The 20,299-nt window shown below is 31.6% G+C and overlaps 1 protein-coding gene across 2 annotated transcripts; it reads left to right on the top strand.

The window, feature by feature from the left end:
* The first annotated feature begins 6,230 nt into the window (after positions 1–6,230).
* On the top strand, positions 6,231–15,778 carry LOC127739202 (basic leucine zipper transcriptional factor ATF-like 3). 2 transcript variants are annotated; one of them, XM_052250823.1, is made up of 4 exons: positions 6,231–6,306; positions 12,376–12,605; positions 14,190–14,297; positions 14,614–15,778. In XM_052250823.1, the coding sequence occupies exons 2-4, from the start codon at positions 12,387–12,389 to the stop codon at positions 14,758–14,760; spliced, it is 474 nt and encodes a 157-aa protein (XP_052106783.1). In that variant the 5' UTR covers positions 6,231–6,306; positions 12,376–12,386; the 3' UTR covers positions 14,761–15,778. The 2 variants fall into 2 exon arrangements, with proteins under 2 accessions (XP_052106783.1, XP_052106784.1); XM_052250824.1 differs by lacking the exons at positions 6,231–6,306; positions 12,376–12,605 and adding an exon at positions 12,692–12,735.
* The last annotated feature ends 4,521 nt before the right edge of the window (positions 15,779–20,299 follow it).

Genomic DNA, 20,299 nt, shown 5'->3' with positions numbered 1-20,299 from the left:
GCATATTTTTTTTTAAATCTCGTCTCGTACCTAGCATTTTCAAACAAGCAAAAAGGTGGAGGTTTGGGGGGGGGGGATGTAAAAATTTAAAAAGAGATTTAAGGAGGGTTAAAAAAGTAACTGGAAAAGAAGTTAACAACTGAAATACTGTTAGATTCAAGGAATTCATGTATCTATTTTAAATATTTTGGGTTTAATTGGCCTTTCTCTCAGCTTACAGATTGCGAAAAAATTAGATGTGACAGAAGATTCGCGAAAGGTTCTCAAGAGAAAGAATCGTCATCCAATATTTCTTGTTTAAGTATGAGTTAATTATAAATACATCCACTACCAAACCATCAATAATTATCGTACATCATGGATGATAATTAAATCTTGTTGTTATTCAAAGGGTATTTAATGTTAGCGTCCAATTTTTTTTTTATTTATTAATAAAAATAAAGGTTATTGAAATATGAATGTCGATAGTATATTTTATGATTCAGTTAAGCATACATCGTTTGTCTTTATGTTACACCACTGTCCATTTTAAGGTGGCGGGTTGATCTCGCTCACACTCATGTTTGACTCCCTCCCATTCTATATGTGCCCTGTCCCAAGTGAGGAGCCTGTAATTCTGTTTTTTTTTCTTCATAAATCAGTTGCATGTCAGTTTCTGTGACGTACAGAGAGTGTGTAAATTGTCTTCATTGATACATGTCCGAACAAATATTGTTATATATTAATTTATACACTCTACGTTGAGTAAGAGCATGTGTTAGTATGACTTCAACATGCTGTATGTATAGATTCTTGCCGGTTGTTGACCTTTGGGTGCCTATTGATTTTTTTGTGATGTTCAATAAATATCTGTTTATACAAATATTAATTTGAATATGGTTGACTGAAATTTTAACATATATCAATTCAAGGCAAAATATGTTTGTCATAAACCACCGATTCCAATTATTATTAAATTTGACCTACTTGACATGTTATCACATACGTTGGAAAACAAAAACAGGATAAACTTAACCCCCCCCCTTTTACGCACTTACCAAACAAACATACATTTTGATAAGAGCTCCCCTGGCTCATTCTTAGGAGCAAAGTCAACAAACATTTAAAAACATCACCATTTGCATGAAAATTATTTATGATAAAGATTGTATGAGAAAAATATTAAATTCGCGCGCAAGCTTTATAAGAAGTATATGTGTGTAAAAAGGTAAAATTTTTTGCCACGTATATATTCAGTTTTATGCAATTACGCTTCCCTCTTTTCAATAATCATGGATCCGTTCCTAAACCATTTACCTTATAAATGCATGCGCGTGTCATATGTACCGTTTACGCTATGAACAATTCGTGAACTTTGAATATAGCGCATTCACAATTTTGCTTTGCTATAATGAAACTTTTCATCTTACTTAAAGTTTTTAGAAAATTGAAGACACGGGATCTGATAATGTTATTGATGTCTGAAGAAAAGCCAGATTTCGAGAGAACGTTGAAATAATATTTGCTAGAACGTTGAAATAACATTTGCTAGTTTGTCCATCTCGATGGCTCTGGCATTATAATTTTTCTGCTTTATGCAAACGGACATTCTTATATACAAAACATTTTTGTACAGCGTGAAAATCATATAAGCAATGGTACACTTTTACCTTTGAGTCATTACTATGTTGATATAGACATGTACTTGCTACGGATTGTTGTTTTTCTTTAGGAATCTAATTATGCGGTGATTTGTCTAACAACACCATATTTGGATAATAAAAGGTACATGTATTAGTATATGAGATAATATATAAAAGCTCACGGTGGACTTGAACGCTATATTTGGACATTTAACAGATAACACTGGATATGGATATAAAGTCCTGGGCACCTTATATGGATATGACAGAATTCTAGTTTTTATGCAAGAAAACTAATATTGATCGTATTAGACGAGAAATTAGGATCGATATCTGAAAAGTATGTTGTAAAGAAAGGTTACGGTCTGGTTTTTTTATTGCCTTTTAAAATTTACAATGGACCAAAACCGTTTAAATATCGGTTAAATACACATGCATTACTCAGTTTGTTTATAAATTTAGTCAGAACCGATCAGCCAGAGATCCCAATATCAATATATTAAAGTTACGAAATTTTAACATTTTTTTACGGTGTATATAATCTTAGACTATTCCGAACAAAATTTGTATGATTAATTAAGTTATTCTGTTTATCAAAATAAAAAGCTACCAAGAATGCAATCAATATACTATTGAATAGAAGGAAAGAACGAACACACCAACTATACTGCCCATATAACATCACGCGGAAAAGTAAAGATTAAGAAAAACAAACCGAAATTGTTGATGATCGGAAGAAGACCTATGCAGCATACGACCAAAAGTTTTTGGGACGTAAAAAAACAGGATTGTATTTGTTTAAAAGGAGGATGTGCATATTTGGACAGAAAATTGAAGTAATACAAAATAAGGTGATTTCGAGGCTAAGGATAATTGATATGTATATGCAACTTTAAATCGTACGAACTTTCAAATATTCTACAAAACTAAATAATGCATATTTTGACACAAATTTGCGAGTCTGAAATATTGAGCACATGCAAGTGTCAACATAAGTATTTCGGCATGAGAGTTGTCATTCATAAAGACAAACATCATAGTAAATTATTTATTGGTACTTGCATGTACTCTTCATTTGCGGGTCGAAAAAACAGTAAAATAAAAATTGACAAAAATCTCTTCTTTTTTTCAAACAAAAACGATTAGAAGGACCTTTTTCATGACGCCACAAATACATTTATCATGAAGTTTAGAATTTGAACCTACCTATTTTAGATTATGCATCACCTCATCTTTAAAACAGACACAAATAGAGATCTTGAATTTGAATTTCAAATTTCTAGAGTCCAGGACACAATGGCCTATCTAGCCCTAAACTCCTGCAGTTTTTTTAGCAGATGCTACTGTCTCTGGGAAGTGGTTCCAATCTCTCGAAGTGTTGTGTGTAAAAGAAGAAAAGTTGCGGTTTACTTCCTCTGGTGTGTAGTATTGTCTTAGATTAGGACCTGTCCTCGGTGTACTATCCTCAGGTGGAAAGTTTCATTCTCATGAACAATAACATAATTTAGATTTATTTTCTAACACAAAATGACAAAATTGAAAAATTTGAACACATAATTTGGCTAATTTTACATTAAGATATTTGCCAAATTAATCTCTTACCGCACTCTGTCTTTTACAAAACATATTTAAGTTAAGTATAGTCATAAATTTGATTTATTGTTGTCTTCTTAACTCCAGCCGCAACTATTTCATTAAACTATCATTAAATCCAATAGGTGGGCCTGCAAAGAAGTCCCCGATTAACAGTGGGAATTTAGACTGCCTTTCAAAATGAAGGAATTGTTGGATAGGGGCAAACATTTTGACTTGCACCGTTCTTCCTACATACCATTCAAATAGTTGTTCCAAGGGCACCTTAACATTCAGAGAGCGCACGCTACCTATACGAGGCATCGGATTCAATATCCCCATTTTTTAGACGTGGCTATGTATTTATACACCCCAGACACAGCCAAACACACGCCCCTCATAGCATAAGTTTTGCTGCCGAACTAGAAAATTTCAGGGATGACCATTTTTCTATACTCGAGTCCACTCGGTAACCTTTGTGGTTGTCTTTGCGGTTCTGGTCAAACTCGGTTTGACCAAAACTTCATATGAAAGTGGTAACCAGGTAGAATATTTCATTTCTATTTTCATGATGATGTATAGAGTTGTAAGATTTTTGGAAAGTCTTTTGGAAAAATCGAAAGTAAGGGTGTTTTAAATTTAATCTCTTGAATTTAGTTAGATTTTGATATATCTTTGAACTGCGAGTAATTATGATTTTTTGGTCTCAACATTGGCATGTTTATATTTTTTTTTAAACTTAAAGCCTGTTTTTGTCGTCTGCTAATGAACTTAGGCTACACCTTTGTCACGCTTCAATAATGAAATGTTCATTCTATAAACGCTATTTTAACTTAACGAAACAGAAACAAAAAACATCAATCTAAGTTAAACATGTACAAAGTTTAATGTAGATTATTTATTAAATAGGTTAACTTTTGGTATAAATCACGCCGTTGGTTTTTCTCCTTTGGATTTATTTAGATTTTTTCACGTTGGGACTTTTTATAGCTTACAATACGGCACGGGGTTTGTTTATTGTTGATATCCGTACGGTGACCTAAAGTCTCGAGCCTAAAGTTATTCACATCCTCGTCCATTGAACCCTAGTGGATAGTTCTCTCACTGGAAATCATATATCATCTTCTTTTTTTTAATATAAAGTCAAATATTATTCATATGAGACATAAGCTCATTCAATAAACACAGTACAACATTCATAAAAAAAAACCTGTTTTTTGCTGAGTTGATGCTCACCAATGGATGGCTTTCATCAATAAATTTCGAATTCGTTTGCGTAAACAGATAATTGGGTCAGTATAAATATATATTATCTTGTATAATTTTCATAACAGTGAACAAACTATAACAAGTCCGGTACTTCTATTCTTATTTGTTTGACATTTTTTTTATTCAATACTCTAGTATAGAAAAATTATGTCATCCTGAGGATTAAAAAGAGGTGGGAGATACCGATAAGAGAATCAAAAGTAGAAGAGAAAACAGATAAAGTCATGGCGAAAAACGAAAACAACGAAAAGACCAACGACAGTCCCCAAATCAATACACAAAAAATAAAAACTTAGCTGAACTGATGAGTGACTAAATGATAATACCTATACATCATATTTCAAATTATGCTGTAATACCAGAAATTGATTTATAGTTCTTAGCCCAAATTGTCAGATATGAAATTTCATCAAAAACGTCAGCTGTCATTTTATATAGAGAAACATAAATTATACACTAAATAAACAATCAACAGAGGTGTATCTTTTACCATTTTGGTTTTTGTTACAAATAACATTCACTACAGAGTTTCAGAGTCTAAGAAATTTAATGGGATATGAAATCAACAAAACTACGCACACAAAGTCCATGCTACGATTTTTGTCTTCTAAAACATTTGATTAAGACCCCATATGTTTATTTTTTATGTTGCTCCTTTCTTGTCTTATTTGTTTACTCCTATAAAACAAACATACAAACAAACATTCAAACAAACAGATTAATAGAAATTAAAGTTTCAATGATGGTTCACAAGTAGACGTATTTTTTTCGTTATCATGTTTATTGTTTTGAATATAAACCAGGCCGTTAGAGTTCTCGTTTGAATTGTTTTACGATTTTCATTGCCAATTGTACACCTTTAGGGGACGACCAATTGCTATTCTGAGAGAGGCCAGGAGGTTTTTTGGAGGACTGACTTTTCATTTTCGGAAACTTATTTTCACTCAATTATATTTCCTTAATTTTGTGTTGAAGAATATTCATTTCCATCCTGTCGTGGGCAAAACATTATTTATTTTCAGCTGTTACCAGGCCCGGATATTTATTTTCAAAATCCTCCGGACCCCCAGAAAATCAAATGGTAATCCTCTTATAGGCAGTGTTGTTCAAATACAGAAAACAGAAGTAAAGACGATGAAAAAACACTTGTATAGGTACTTACATTTAATTAAATACAACATGGAGAGCTCTGCATTTATATTATTTCAAAATGGTCAACACAAATATGTATGTATAACAACCATATTTTATATATTTGATATAACTTAAGATGTAAATAAATATTGATTATAAATTATTTAACTCAGTGCACAGGCGCCGAATCAGCCATTTAAACTTTGTGAAAAGGGGGGTTACAAAACATGCAAGTCATATAAAAAGGGGGGATCCAACCATATGTCCCCATACAAAAGCATTAGTTGCCCAACAAAAATGTGGGTCCCGACTTCTGGAACCCCTTTGAATCCGCCACTGGTGCAGTGTCATGATTTTCGAGATTCAATATTTGTTCAGTAGGTCCGCATGGAGTTTATCAATAAATCAATGGATCTTCAGCAGATATCGGCTAAATGAAATTTGGATTTGCTGTATAAGAGGCTTACAATTGGAAATGTATTTTCAATTTTGTTTTATAGAATGTCTTAATCTGTTTTGGCCAATATGACATTCTTAAACAAGTTCTAAATAAAATGATCTAATCTATAAGTTATTTATAGAAAAGGTGTTTTCCATGGGAATCCTCACACGGTAATATAAATACTGAACGTTTTAATTACGTATTACACAATGCGAGGCAATTTCAAACGATCCAGACCTATTAAAGCTTATGTTCAAAAGAAACAATGTAAGTGTATATTTCCAAATACCATTTTCTTAATATACCATTAAAAATGTAATTAAGTATTTTCTAATTCTGAATACAATAGTATATACTTTTAAGAGCTATGATATATATACATTAAAGATCGGGGACATATATTTCTCTGTCGTCATCTATATACATACTTATGACTATGAAACTTTTCAAATATATAAAAAAAAGTATGACCATTTGATGGACTTGTACATTATTCACATTATGATTCTAAAGCTCATTCACACATACTAAACTACGTTGTAATCCCGTGCCATATACACATTAAACATTGACGGTTATTTCATCAGAAACGGCAGAAAAATGTAAGTTAGCCTTAATAATTCTTCATCTAAAAAATCAATGTTTCAAATATATGTTACTGTATATTGAATATAACATGTATGAAATGTGCACGTTGCCGGGGTATATATTATATGAGTTGTTGAGCATAACTCGACTGCATTTTTTAAATTGACTACCTTCATATATTAAATGTACGTCCGTAGCCTATATATATGGTAATTCACACTATTCCGCTGACTTCTTGGTAGTAAAGTCCGATCGCCTTAGATTTGGCACTTCAAATGTATTGAGGGGTTGGGATAAGCCGAAAGAGTAAATCAACTTTCCTTGCTTCATATAATATGATGGGTAGCAACATAGAGATGACATGTTTGATAAAATATTATTTACTTTTGCTATTACTGTTGTATATATAAGGTACACATAGTCAAGCCTTAAAATTTATAATGAGGGTTTGGTACCAGCTGATACAGCTACTAACCCCTACCAAAAAAAAAGATCGAACTTCCATTTTCCCCGAGTAAAGAGTAGTGCTAAATAGAAGGATGCAATTATTTTACGCAACACATTTGTCAATATAAACCAAAAGTCAAATTATACCATTAATACCAGTTTATAAAACTTTCCATTTTGGAGTTCATATAGGAGTTTTGAATACTTATTATTCTTACCAAAATTATATCTTAAAAAGTACTTGGCATACTATGGAGTCAACGTATATGATATAAAATAAGGAGATGTGGTATGGTTGCCAATGAGACATCTATCTACCAGAGATCACATAATGCGTTAACTACATACGTACATACATCATTGAATAACCTTCATCTTACAAACTAACCAAAATACTTGTGTACATTTCAGGTATAAATAAAAGGTAACGAAAAGTTATCATTAAAGAAAATGCTAGAAAACTTTTTGATGAAATCTAATTTAAACTTCCTCTCTTACTGAATATAATTTGAGTTGTAAAACATGAAATAATATAGTTATACTTTGAGAAATACTTTGATTCAAATTGATAGTATAAGACACTGAAAAATACACTTTATAAATTTGGTTTCTCTTTCTGGATTTACAACCACCAGGAACGCTAAAACCCAAATATTTAAAAGCCAAAGATGTATAAATAGTTGAATACGTGAAGTGCTGTATATGACCAAATGGGATAAAAAAAATATAGCCAAATCAATCTAAGGTTATATCCTGAAAGAGTTGATACCTCAGTTTCTTGATAATTTATAAATTTATAAACGGCGAAATTAAGAAATGTATTTAATAAATCATGTCTATACCGAAGCACTGACTACTGAGCTGATATAAGCCTTTGGGACTAACAGTCCACCAGCAGCGGTATCGAACCAATGCTAGAAAATGAAAAACAAAAACACTTTTTTAAATTTAGTGCGTCCGAAGCGCTTTTCTGGATTTATCTTCATCATGAACGCTCTTACCCAAAAATTTGAAAGTCAAGGATGTATACGTACTTGATTACATGACGAGCTATATGACTAAAAGGGACGAAAAAGAATTGCCAAAATCCATCTAAGGTCAATTAATCCTGAGGTAGTTGCAACCTTTGTTGCTTTATAATTGCGAAATTTATAAATGTATAGTTTAATAAAGTATGTTATAAATCATGTCAGTACCGAAGCACTGACTACTGAGCTGATGATACCCCGGAGACTTGAAGTCCACCAGTAGTGGTATCGACCTAATGATATAAATGAAAATAACATTTCCTAGGCGAATTACTGACGTCGTCAGAGGTAAAAAAAAATACAGTATAAATATATATTTTAATCAGGTTGTGTAGATTTCGCGTGTCATAGTTTGGCATTGTTCATTTGTCATTAGTAAACCATATGTTTAATTAAAAAACTAATTTGAAGTATATTGTACGATTTTTCTTTTGAGATACATAACTTCCTTTTTGACATTTTGAATCAATATATACTAAGTCATTTCAAAAGTTGATTTTTTGCACCCTTAACTTTTCTCTCGAACACGTGACTTGCGTATCACGTGTATACCAATAAACCTTTTCAACAAACCTTGGTCTGCGCATGCGATTGAAAAATGCTGCGTAAGTGGAAATATATATATTAAGATATGACGTAATTTGAAATATTTACGACTAGTATTAAAAGGTATTTATAATATTCTCTTGCTACAGTAAAACAAATTATTATTATTATTATTCATGAGTATTATTATTGGTTGATTTCTTTTTGACTAACTTTTTAATTTCCGTGCGATGATACAGCACATAATTTCTATAGTTTTATGGAATTTGTGAGTTTAAGTCATCATTTAGCGTTATTTGTCATCATCTCTACTTCAGTGTACGTATCGGTATTGGTATAAAACCACCAAACTTGACAGAGTTAATATATATCAAAATCAAAAATACGACCTCGATACGTTTGACGTGATTTACGAAATTTTTAAAGATATCTGAAAATTACCTTTCCTTTTAGATCTATAAATAAACCATCATGTCGTCTCTAGATTAAAAAAAAAGTAGGTTACATATACCAATTTGCGCCATATCATTTTTATACGACCACAAAAAAATTTTGTGGTCGTATATTGGTATGACGTTGGCGTCGTCGTCGTCGTCGTCGTCGTCGTCGTCGTCCGGCGTCGTCGTCCGAATACATATTGGTTTTCGCACTCTAACTTTAGTTTAAGTGAATGGATCTTTTTGAAATTTGACCATAAGGTTAAATACCACAAAAGGAAGGTTGGGATTGATTTTGGGGGTTATGGTACCAACAGTTAAGGAATTAGGGGCCAAAAATGAGCATTTTCTAGTTTCCAAACAATAACTGTGGAACGGTGTATGGATCTCTCTGAAATTATACTACAAGTTTCCATACCACAAAGGGATGGTTAGGATTTGCTTTGGGGGGTTATGGTTCAAACCGTTTAGGAATTAGGGGCAAAAAAGGGGGAAAAACAAGGTTGTCCTGGTTAATGGACAAATACTTTAGTACAAAACATAATTTAAAGCAGTGTAAGGGAGATAAATCAAATACATCATTGAAATTATCTCCCTTACACTGCTTTTAAATTATGTATAAAGTAATGGTTAATGAACAATAAAGATAATCTAAAACAGTGTAAGGGAGGTAATCCAAATACAACGTTTTGGTTACTTCCCTTACACTGCTTTTAAATTATGTTTAAAGAAATGCATATTTATAAAGGAAGACCAGTAAAAATATCTGCAAATGTTTTCATCTTTTTTTTTTACAAAAAAATCCATATGAAAGATTTGACACTATATTTTTATTAATTCTATTATAAAATAGATGAAGTTAGCACTATGGTAAATTTAAATGGGTAATTATGGTTGCCAACTCCATTGGAAATTTGAATTGAGATTATGACCATATCTTGAGGGAAAGAATTTTTTTGGGGGAAAAAGGGGGGGGGGGGATAAAAAGAAATTGTGGGGGGCCAATTTTTTCTCATTTCAGATTTCAGAAATTAAAAAGAATTATTCTTCAAATATTATTTTTTTTTCAAATTTCAAATATTGAAAAATTTCAAGAAGTAATCTTTAATTGCACAGTATGGCGCATTAGATTTGTAAAATCTTTGATCACATTTATTTATTTGTTATGCCGAATCTAACAGTGTATTTAGATTTTTAATTTTGGGTCCAGTTTTCAAATTGGTCTACATTAATGTCCAAAGGGTCCAAAATTAAACTTTGTTTGATTTTAGCAAAAATTGAATATATGAGGTTCTTTGATATGCTGAATCTAAACATGTATTTAGATTTTTGATTTTTGGCCCAGTTTTCAAGTTGGTCCAAATTGGGGTCCAAAATTAAACTTTGTTTGATTTCAACAAAAATTGAATATATGGGGTTCTTTGATATGCTGATCTAACCATGTATTTAGATTTTTTATTTGTGGACCCCGTTATCTAATTGGTTCATATTGAGGTCAAAAGGGTCCAAAATTAAACTTTGTTTGATTTCATCTAAAATTGAATTATTGGGGTTCTTTGATATTCCAAATCTAACCGTGTATTTAGGTTTTTAATTTTGGGTCCTGTTTTTTAAATTGGTCTACATTGAGGTCCAAAGGGTCCAAAATTAAACTTAGTTTGATTTTAACAAAAATTGAATTCTTGGGGTTCTTTGATTTGCTGAATCTAAACATGTGTTTAGATTTTTGATTATGGGCCCAGTTTTCAAGTTGGTCCAAGATAGGGTCCAGTATTTAAACTTTGTTTGATTTCAACAAAAATTGAATGTATGGGGTTCTTTGATATGCTGAATCTTAACATGTATTTAGATTTTTGATTATGGGCCCAGTTTTCAAGTTGGTCCAAATTGGGGTCCAAAATTAAACTTTGTTTGATTTCAACAAAAATTGAATATATGAGGTTCTTTGATATGCTGAATCTAACCATGTATTTAGATTTTTTATTTGTAGGCCCCGCTATCAAATTGGTTCATATTGAGGTCAAAAGGGTCCAAAATTAAAATTTGTTTGATTTCATCGAAAATTGAATTATTGGGGTTCTTTGATATGCCAAATCTAACCGTGTTTTTAGATTTTTAATTTGGGTCCCGTTTTTTAAATTGGTCTTCATTGAGGTCCAAAGGGTCCAAAATTAAACTTAGTTTGATTTTAACAAAAATTGAATTCTTGGGGTTCTTTGATATGCTGAATCTAAACATGTGTCTTGATTTTTGATTATGGGCCCAGTTTTCAAGTTGGTCCAAGTTGGGGTCCAAAATTAAACTTTTTTTGATTTCAACAAAAATTGAATATATGGGGTTCTTTGATATGCTGAATCTAACCATGAATTTAGAATTTTTATTTGTGGGCCCCGCTATCAAATTGGTTCATATTGAGGTCAAAAGGGTCCAAAATTAAACTTTGTTTGATTTCATCAAAAATTGAATTATTGGGGTTCTTTGATATTCCAAATCTAACCGTGTATTTAGATTTTTAATTTTAAGTCCCGTTTTTTAAATTGTTCTACATTAAGGTCCAAAGGGTCCAAAATTAAACTTAGTTTGATTTTAGCAAAAATTGAATTCTTGGGGTTCTTTGATATGCTGAATCTAAACATGTGTTTAGATTTTTGATTATTGGCCCAGTTTTCAAGTTTGTCCAAGTTGGGGTCCAAAATTAAACTTTGTTTGATTTTAACAAAAATTGAATATATGGGGTTCTTTGATATGCTGAATCTAACCATGTATTTTGATTTTGGACATTGGACCATAATAGGTAAATTAAAAAAATTCAAGTTCTTAGACCACATTCTTTCTGTGTCAGAAACCTATGCTGTGTCAAATATTTAATAACAATCCAAATTCAGAGCTGTATCAAGCTTGAATGTTGTGTCCATACTTGCCCCAACTGTTCAGGGTTCGACCTCTGCGGTCGTATCAAGCTGCGCCCCAGCGAAGCATTTTATTGAAGTAAGATCTGCGCATGCGTTTGATTTTCCTGAGTAAGCGAAAATTTATAAATAGACATGACGTTATGTGAAACGTTTAAAAGGTAAGTCGCAATAGTATATGCTGAGTTAATATCTTTATTAGAAGGTTTGATAACTATGAAATAAGTATACGAAGTATAATTTCAATCAAGATGTATACAGTTTTGTCAATTTGAAGCTATGTATATTCAAATTAAGAACATGTTTTAGGCAGTAACCCTTGAATACATGATCATCATCGTATATATTTACTAGTACTTTATAGAACTTATTTTTTTACAGAGTTTGACAAGATGTTTGATAATTCTTATGTGTGTGACTTTGAAGAAAATATACTGTTTAAAATGGCAAACGGCAACAACAATTTGGAAGTTGCAACACTTCTAGCATTGGGAACCGGGAACATGGCGCCACTGATAAAAGAAGAGTTAAAATGTACAATTCAGTCAAGACGATTAGCAAAGGGCCAACACGAAATGAAAGTAGAATTTCCAGATGAAACAAAGCATGAGGTAGGTTAACAGTTAAACTTCAGAAGAAATAAAGCAGGAGTAGGTTAACATTTAAACTTCAGAAGAAACAAAGCATGAGGTAGGTTAATACGAAATGAAAGTAGAATTTCTAGAAGAAACAAAGCATGAGGTAGGTTATGTAGATATAAGAAGATGTGGTATGAGTGCCAATGAGACAACTCTCCATCCAAGTCAAAATTTAAAAAAGTAAACCATTATAGGTCAAAGTACGGTCTTCAACACGGATAACACGAACTGAAAGTAGAAGTTCTAGAAGAAACAAAGCATGAGGTAGGTTAACACGAAATGAAAGTAGAATTTCTAGAAGAAACAAAGCATGAAGTAGGTTAATTCATTTTTGTGCTTTGTCTATATGCCGTTTTGTTTTTCTTTGTTGATATATTTGTTTGTTTTTATAGTGATTAAGATTATAACACAATGTTGACTGCTGTACCCCTATTTTTGACATTTTTACCTATTATGTCTGTTTGTTGTGTTCACACATTGTTGTCAATATAATGGAATTTTATGCGACTGTCATACAAGTGAGAGGTTTAGCTAGCTATAAAACCAGGTTTAATCCACCATTTTCTACATAAGGAAATGCCTGTTCCAAGTCAGGAATATGGCGGTTGTTTTCCATTCGTTTAATGCGTTTGAGCTTTTGATTTTGCCATTTGATACGGGACTTTCCGTTTTGAATTTTCCTTGGAGTTCGGTATTTTTGTTATTTTACTTTTTAATGATTTAACTTCATAACACACATTGTATACAATTTATCAATGACAGAAAACTATGGATTTTAAAGCCGTTAACAGGACCGGTGAGGAGATGTAATGAAATCGGATATTTAGTAGCCATCTTTCGGACACGGAAAGACAGGTTTAGCTATTGTTTGTAACCTTCATTTGTCTTCTTTGGCAATTAATGATATTAGAACATCAGTAATCTTAATTTGCCTTAGCTAATTGGAAGATTGACGATAATGTAATTTTCAAGACCGCTGACAAGATGTTTTTATATTATTTGGTCAAATTTTGGGAAAGCGTGTTGGAGGGTTTAATTGTAAACACATAAGTTTATGCCAAACAAAAGGCAATCTAATGATACAAAAAACCTTAAACACATGTAATGGTCTGGGGTCGGACACAATCGGCAATCCTCGGGTGAATCCGCTACTCTCCTTCTATCTTAGATGAAGGTACGGAATCGGCCGAGTTGTGACGAATGGGGTCGGACACTGTTTACAGCAATAGCAAAGGATCTTTATAACGGATCTAAGTTTTTGATCGTCCATACTCTAGACAACTGGCAAAAAAAGTTAACGGCAACGGTAAGGGGTCTGAAATCACTAAATTCTCTCAATACAAAAAGCAAAAAGAATGTTTCAAATTAAAAGTTCTTTCATTAACGCATCCAAATTCTAAAAAACTACTAAAGAATGAACGAAATAGACAGGGTATATCATATGATGGAATCGGAAAGTTTTAATCTGCAGTTTTAAAAGGCACCGAAGCAACTACAAAGGAAGAGTTTTATGAATTATTTAAGAATTGTCATTGAATTTCAAATACTTTGTTTCAGCTTACAGAGGAAGAACGTGATAAAATTGTTAAACGTCGTGAACAAAATAGACTGGCAGCACAGAGATTCCGTGATAGAAAGAAAAATAATTCAACATCACTTTGCAAGGTACGTGTGAATGGATATATCAGTATATTCTTCAAAATAGTATTTGAAGAATATAAGATTTGCCTTTGATAAAACTTAAACTTGTGTTTATGAAATTGTAATTAAACAAATTTGAAATATCTATAGGTATTGAAAATAACAGAGTTGTAAATATTTGTAAAAAGGGTTAAAAATTGTGTTTTAACTAATAAGTAATTTTTAAATTTCTTAACTTTCGGCAGTTTCTGACGATCTATCAGGCATATATAAAAGCAAATATTTATAAGTTTTAAAATATCATCAGATTTGTAGCTTTTAACTAAAGTTATCATTGCAGAAAATACAAGAACTGGAAGCAGACAACACACAGAAGTCAAATGAAATTAGGAATCTCCGTGCAGAAAAGGCAAAGTTACAGAAAATGTTATATCAACATCTCTTAGTTTGTCCTAGTGCGAAACAAAGTATACGATTTGAGCCATGAACTCTGGCACTAACAGTGACCTACAATGGGATTCCATATGCCCTAATATGACCATCAGGAGACAATTTTCAACTTACATACTAAGAATAATTGGAATGTTTCCTTGTTTGCCGTATTCTACATTTACATCTACATCAAAATTGTTCCAAGGAATTCTGGCAAGGACAAAGAACTTCGAAAATCTATGACAGAGTAGATATGATAATATAAACAGTACCAATTTTACAGCACTAGAGAATGTTTTATCGTCCATGAATCATGATCATTAGTTTGAACTGTCTATACACTTAGCTGTAATATTTAGAATCTAAGTACATAGTGGTTGGTTGATAAGATTTCATTTATATAAACATGTATTCATTGATTTATGCTTTATTGTAAGCTAATTATATTTATGAAAGGGATATATATATATATATATAAACTATGTTTTACGGACTGTTATATAGTATGAACAGTTATAATACTGATTTGCAATTGTGAATGTTTGGTTATTGAAATGCAACAATTTTCGTTTGATAAACGTGCATTTATTGTAATAAAATTTTCATTACCATCAAAAAGTTTTTATCATTATTGTTTGATGATTTGAAGATATCGTAACTTACAACAGTAAATTTCAACAAGACAATCTTAATCGAATACGATTATCAGTTTACGTGCCGAACGTTGGTTGTTCTACTCGGGTACTCCAGCTTCCTCGACCATTAAAAGCAATCAATCAATAATACAAAGTTACAAGATACCAAACTAAATCTGAAACATTGTATTTTTTAAACGTCTTATATACCACCAGGATTAAAGTAATCTATTACGCATTTTGTTTACTCCTAAAATGGAAACTTTGCGTGCATTTATATGTGTTTCCGCGTTTATGAACAGCAAATTACACATTTTGTTGTTGTATGATTCTATACGCCACAAATACAATTGATTATTCTTATCTTTATATGCTGTTTCGCTGCCAGTAATACAGAACTGTAGATGATGTTTAAAATAAAGTTGTTATATATGTATATATGTGTGTTAAATATAAACACATTTTGTTGTTGTATGATTATATACGCCACAAATCAAACTGATTATTCTTATCTTCATATACTGTTGCTGCCAGGAACACAGAACTATAAATAATGTTCAAAAAGGGCAATTAAAAACCATTAGTCCAAATAAAACAGACAACATTATGGATAAAAGAAGAAAGGCAAATGAGAGTCCATAAAACACTGAAAGGAAACTAATATGAGATCACCTAAGCACACCCCTGAGCTTTGGTCGAGTTCGTATTGCTGCTCAGTATTTACTTTTCTATGTTGTGTTTTATATACTGGTGTTTGTCTTTTGGTCTTTTTTTTCGTTTTTATGCCATGGCGTTGTCAGTTTATTTTCGACTTGGGAGTGTGAATTTCCCTATCGTATCTTTCGCCTCTCTTTTCTGCAATAATCCACGACGCACAGCAAAGATTGAAAACAACCAAAACCGACTTATTTCTAATCTGATTTCTATTTTGCAAAACATATAATTTCCCAAAGAGACTCCATCTAAAGGAAACACATAACATCGATAACATAAAAGACAATCTAGTATATAGGTATTTGCAAAGACATGCGGACATGAAAACAGCGAGCAACACTGAATAGCTCGAACAATGTAAACTGCCATTGAATAAGAGGCAACTGCTTATCGATGTAAATCCATTTAAATTATATGAATCGAACTAAAACAAAACGTTGACAACATGTCATATTAGGTATACTGGGAATTAAGGCATGCATATTCTTAATCAAAGTACCATATAGTCAAAGAAAACAGGAATCTGATACCAAATCTTTTTGATTCCAAACCAAATACCGTGAGCACTGGACTCGGAAGCATGTATTTATATTGACATTTCCAGTCAAGATCATGCATTTATATTGACATTTCTAGTCAAACTTCACATTGCATGTTTATTGGTCAACAAGTAAAAAGATGTTGATTATAAAACTTGATTTAATATTTGTAATACAATATGAAGATAAATTAAACTATTCTAAAATCCTGTTCAATGAGCTATACTTAAGTCGAAGGCAATAAAACTAAACAAAAATCAAATAAATAAATTGAAATAACTTTTCTTTCAAATGAATGAAAGGTCTTTAAAACAAATAAAATCATGTTAATAATTTATACATTGCACAATATACTACATAAGACTGAATTAAGGTCGTCTATTCTAAGGACTAAAATGGATTTATTCAAATGCAAGCAATGTTTATTAACAAGAAAACTCGGTAGCATGAAAATTAAATAAAAAGTAGGAGAAAATTGATACCGACTGGCAATTCAATCATGAATCGAAAAAAGCAAACAACACTAGGACCAAAAGAACAAAAGGAAAGTCAATTTAAGAGGTCATAAAACCTTCCAAAGAAAACTTAAGACTGAGCAACTAAAAATCCGCCAAAACTCGGAAGAGAGCTCAAATGGTCCGTTATTTATACCTGTCGCCACGGTTGACTATCAAATACAATATGTCGAATATATATAGAATAACTGGCTTAAATCAACTTTTTCATTGATCACAATAAAAATGCCTTTTATAACGCTTTCTTAAATCAATTATACAATTTCGCTAAATGACTGAAAACTATTGATGAATATTTACAAATATTTACACAATTATGTGAAATAATACACATCACACATTAGAGTTAGACTTGTATAAAAAGGGTATTTATTGGGAAACCTTTCCGTGGTCTATTTAAATTTAACGTTCCGTACACATGTTTATGTATTGTAATATACATTTAACTATGACGTGTACATATCCAAATAAAAATATTACATGTATTTAGAAATTCTTAATCTAATATTTTTTGAAATGATATCATAAAAATATCGTCTTAATGACAATGTGTATATGAATCGTTTCAAAAATATTTTCTGACTTGACCTCCTGTGAGAAAATTACCACAGGTTAACCAAAATTATATTTTTTATATTATTAAAGTCCACTTTTTTTCTAAGCGCAAAAATAAAGATTTAGTTACTATCAATAAGAATTCAAGTAAACAAAGGTGAAACATATGAATAAGTAACCTGCGCAACACAGAATATCCCCATGTTATGTAATCTACTTTGATATGATGAAAAATCACACTTTATAAACTAGTTGCGTCCGAAGCGTTTTTCATACCCAACTATATCAGTCCTATTCAGGACCGATAACTCTGTCGATAAATATTGTCGGGTATACAATGTTGTTGAAATCAAAGCAATTGTATTATATGTCTCTGTTGAAATGTATACAATAATAAATTTTTTTACACAAGTTTAACTTTATATCGATTTATTGAATGCCTGGATTTTGCTTAAAATATTGAATTAAAAAAATAAATAATAAAATCATATTCAATGAAATCTCGTTTAATTTTTTACGAAATAATACAAAATCCATTTAAATTAAAATTTGAATCAAAATATTTTTTTTAAATAATCATAGAAACATAAATATTAGTTTGATTATCTTTTAAAGCAAAAATTTTTTTTTTGAAGATTTTTTTTTATAATATTCATATTTTCTTTAAGTTTATTATGATACATACTTCTTCTGGTTTGACACGGGGAAGAGAAGATATTTATTTGTACAGTTATGAAAACTTTTGTATATCACAAAATTTAAACTCTGGTAATACATGTATACACAGGATGTTTAATGTCACCTGGTTGCTTTTGGTTTGCACGTCTACCTGACAATATATTGTTATGTAACATTACATCCAAAGTCAGAGTTCACCTGTTCGTCAAGTGATGGGATTTTGAAGGTATGGAATATTTATCTATAATAATTGTTGGGATTTTTTTCTCTCTTTGGACGTAAATATTTTTTTGTTCTAAAAGGAATGTATAAATATATTTCTAAAGAAAGATAAATTATACAGAAAACAGGAAAAAAACCTTTTAAAAAAAGAAGAGAAAAAATTTTATCATAAATTTTATTGTTAACTATTTTCTGGTAACAGTATATCCTGGATATCTGTCAAAATAAAATTTTCCCGTGTCACACTTAAAATAATATTTTTTTATTTAAATCAATAAATTTTGAAATCAATCATATCGAAATATCACCAAAGAAAATAACAGAAACATCAGAGATTCTACATGAAAATTAAATTAAATCAAGGAAAGTCTTACTATACAAATCCTCGATTTGATGCAACATTTCCATATACATCATCCGCCATTTTGAAAAATCCCGAAATATTCACTTTTTTAAATCGATTTTTGACCGAAATTGCCCAGAAATTAAACTGTTTTAAATAGTATTTTTCGCCAGATATATGTTTGAATACACTTAATCGAGTTGCAAAGTTTTATTTTTATTAACGGAATTTCTTTATTTGTTATACAAGTAGACATGGGTATCGGTAATTTAGCATTGAGTCAACGGAGAAATAACGAGAAAAAGTACATGTTTTTACGATTCTCCAGTGACAGAATTTAATCAAAAATTAAACTGTTAGGACCAACATTGTTTGATAGAAATATGTTTGAATATCAAGGATTGATTTGCAAAAGTTAGAAAACGGGTCAGGTTCATGAGAAAACTCAACTTTATTGAAGCACCTATGCATTTTATATGGGGCAATATAATACAAAATGGCGGCTGGTATACGTCACAAAAGTCACGTGATGTCTGACTTAGTTGGATATGTTTTCTGGATTCACCTTCATTAGGAACGCCCTACGCAAAAATGTTATCAACGGAGAGTTTAAGTAAGGTTTGTTATAATAAGTTATCAAAGGTATCAGGATTATAATTTAATACGCCAGACGCGCGTTTCGTCTACCTAAGACTCATCAGTGACGCTCAGATCAAAAAAGTTATAAAGCCAAACAAGTACAAAGTTGAAGAGCATTGAGTACCCAAAATTCAAAAAGTTGTGCCAAATACGGCTTAGGTAATCTATTCCTGGGATAAGAAAATCCTTATTTTTTCGAAAAATTCAAATTTAAATCATGTAACTAATACCGACACACTGATTACTGAGCTTATGATACACTTGATGTGTCCACTAGCAGAGGAATCGACCTAGTGTTAGTAAGATGTGTCCACTAGCAGAGGAATCGACCTAGTGTTAGTAAGATGTGTCCACTAGCAGTGGAATCGACCTAGTGTTAGTAAGATGTGTCCACTAGCAGAGGAATCGACCTAGTGTTAGTAAGATGTGTCCACTAGCAGAGGAATCGACCTAGTGTTAGTAAGATGTGTCCACTAGCAGAGGAATCGACCTAGTGTTAGTAAGATGTGTCCACTAGCAGAGGAATCGACCTAGTGTTAGTAAGATGTGTCCACTAGCAGTGGAATCGACCTAGTGTTAGTAAGATGTGTCCACTAGCAGAGGAATCGACCTAGTGTTAGTAAGATGTGTCCACTAGCAGAGGAATCGACCTAGTGTTAGTAAGATGTGTCCACTAGCAGAGGAATCGACCTAGTGTTAGTAAGATGTGTCCACTAGCAGAGGAATCGACCTAGTGTTAGTAAGATGTGTCCAC

This window comes from Mytilus californianus, unplaced genomic scaffold, assembly GCF_021869535.1.
Source record: "Mytilus californianus isolate M0D057914Y unplaced genomic scaffold, xbMytCali1.0.p SCAF_4, whole genome shotgun sequence".
Taxonomy (NCBI): Eukaryota; Metazoa; Mollusca; class Bivalvia; order Mytilida; family Mytilidae; genus Mytilus; species Mytilus californianus.
The sequence above is the reverse complement of the archived record's forward strand: the minus strand, read 5'-3'. Positions and strand labels throughout refer to the sequence as shown.

What these genes read in the sequence shown, in the direction of transcription:
- LOC127739202 (XM_052250823.1), top strand. Translation starts at nt 12,387, where the DNA reads ATGTTTGATAATTCTTATGTGTGTGACTTTGAAGAAAATATACTGTTT. An exon ending in CAGATGAAACAAAGCATGAG is followed by an intron (nt 12,606 to 14,189) that starts GTAGGTTAACAG and finishes ACTTTGTTTCAG; the next exon opens with CTTACAGAGGAAGAACGTGA. An exon ending in ATTCAACATCACTTTGCAAG is followed by an intron (nt 14,298 to 14,613) that starts GTACGTGTGAAT and finishes TTATCATTGCAG; the next exon opens with AAAATACAAGAACTGGAAGC.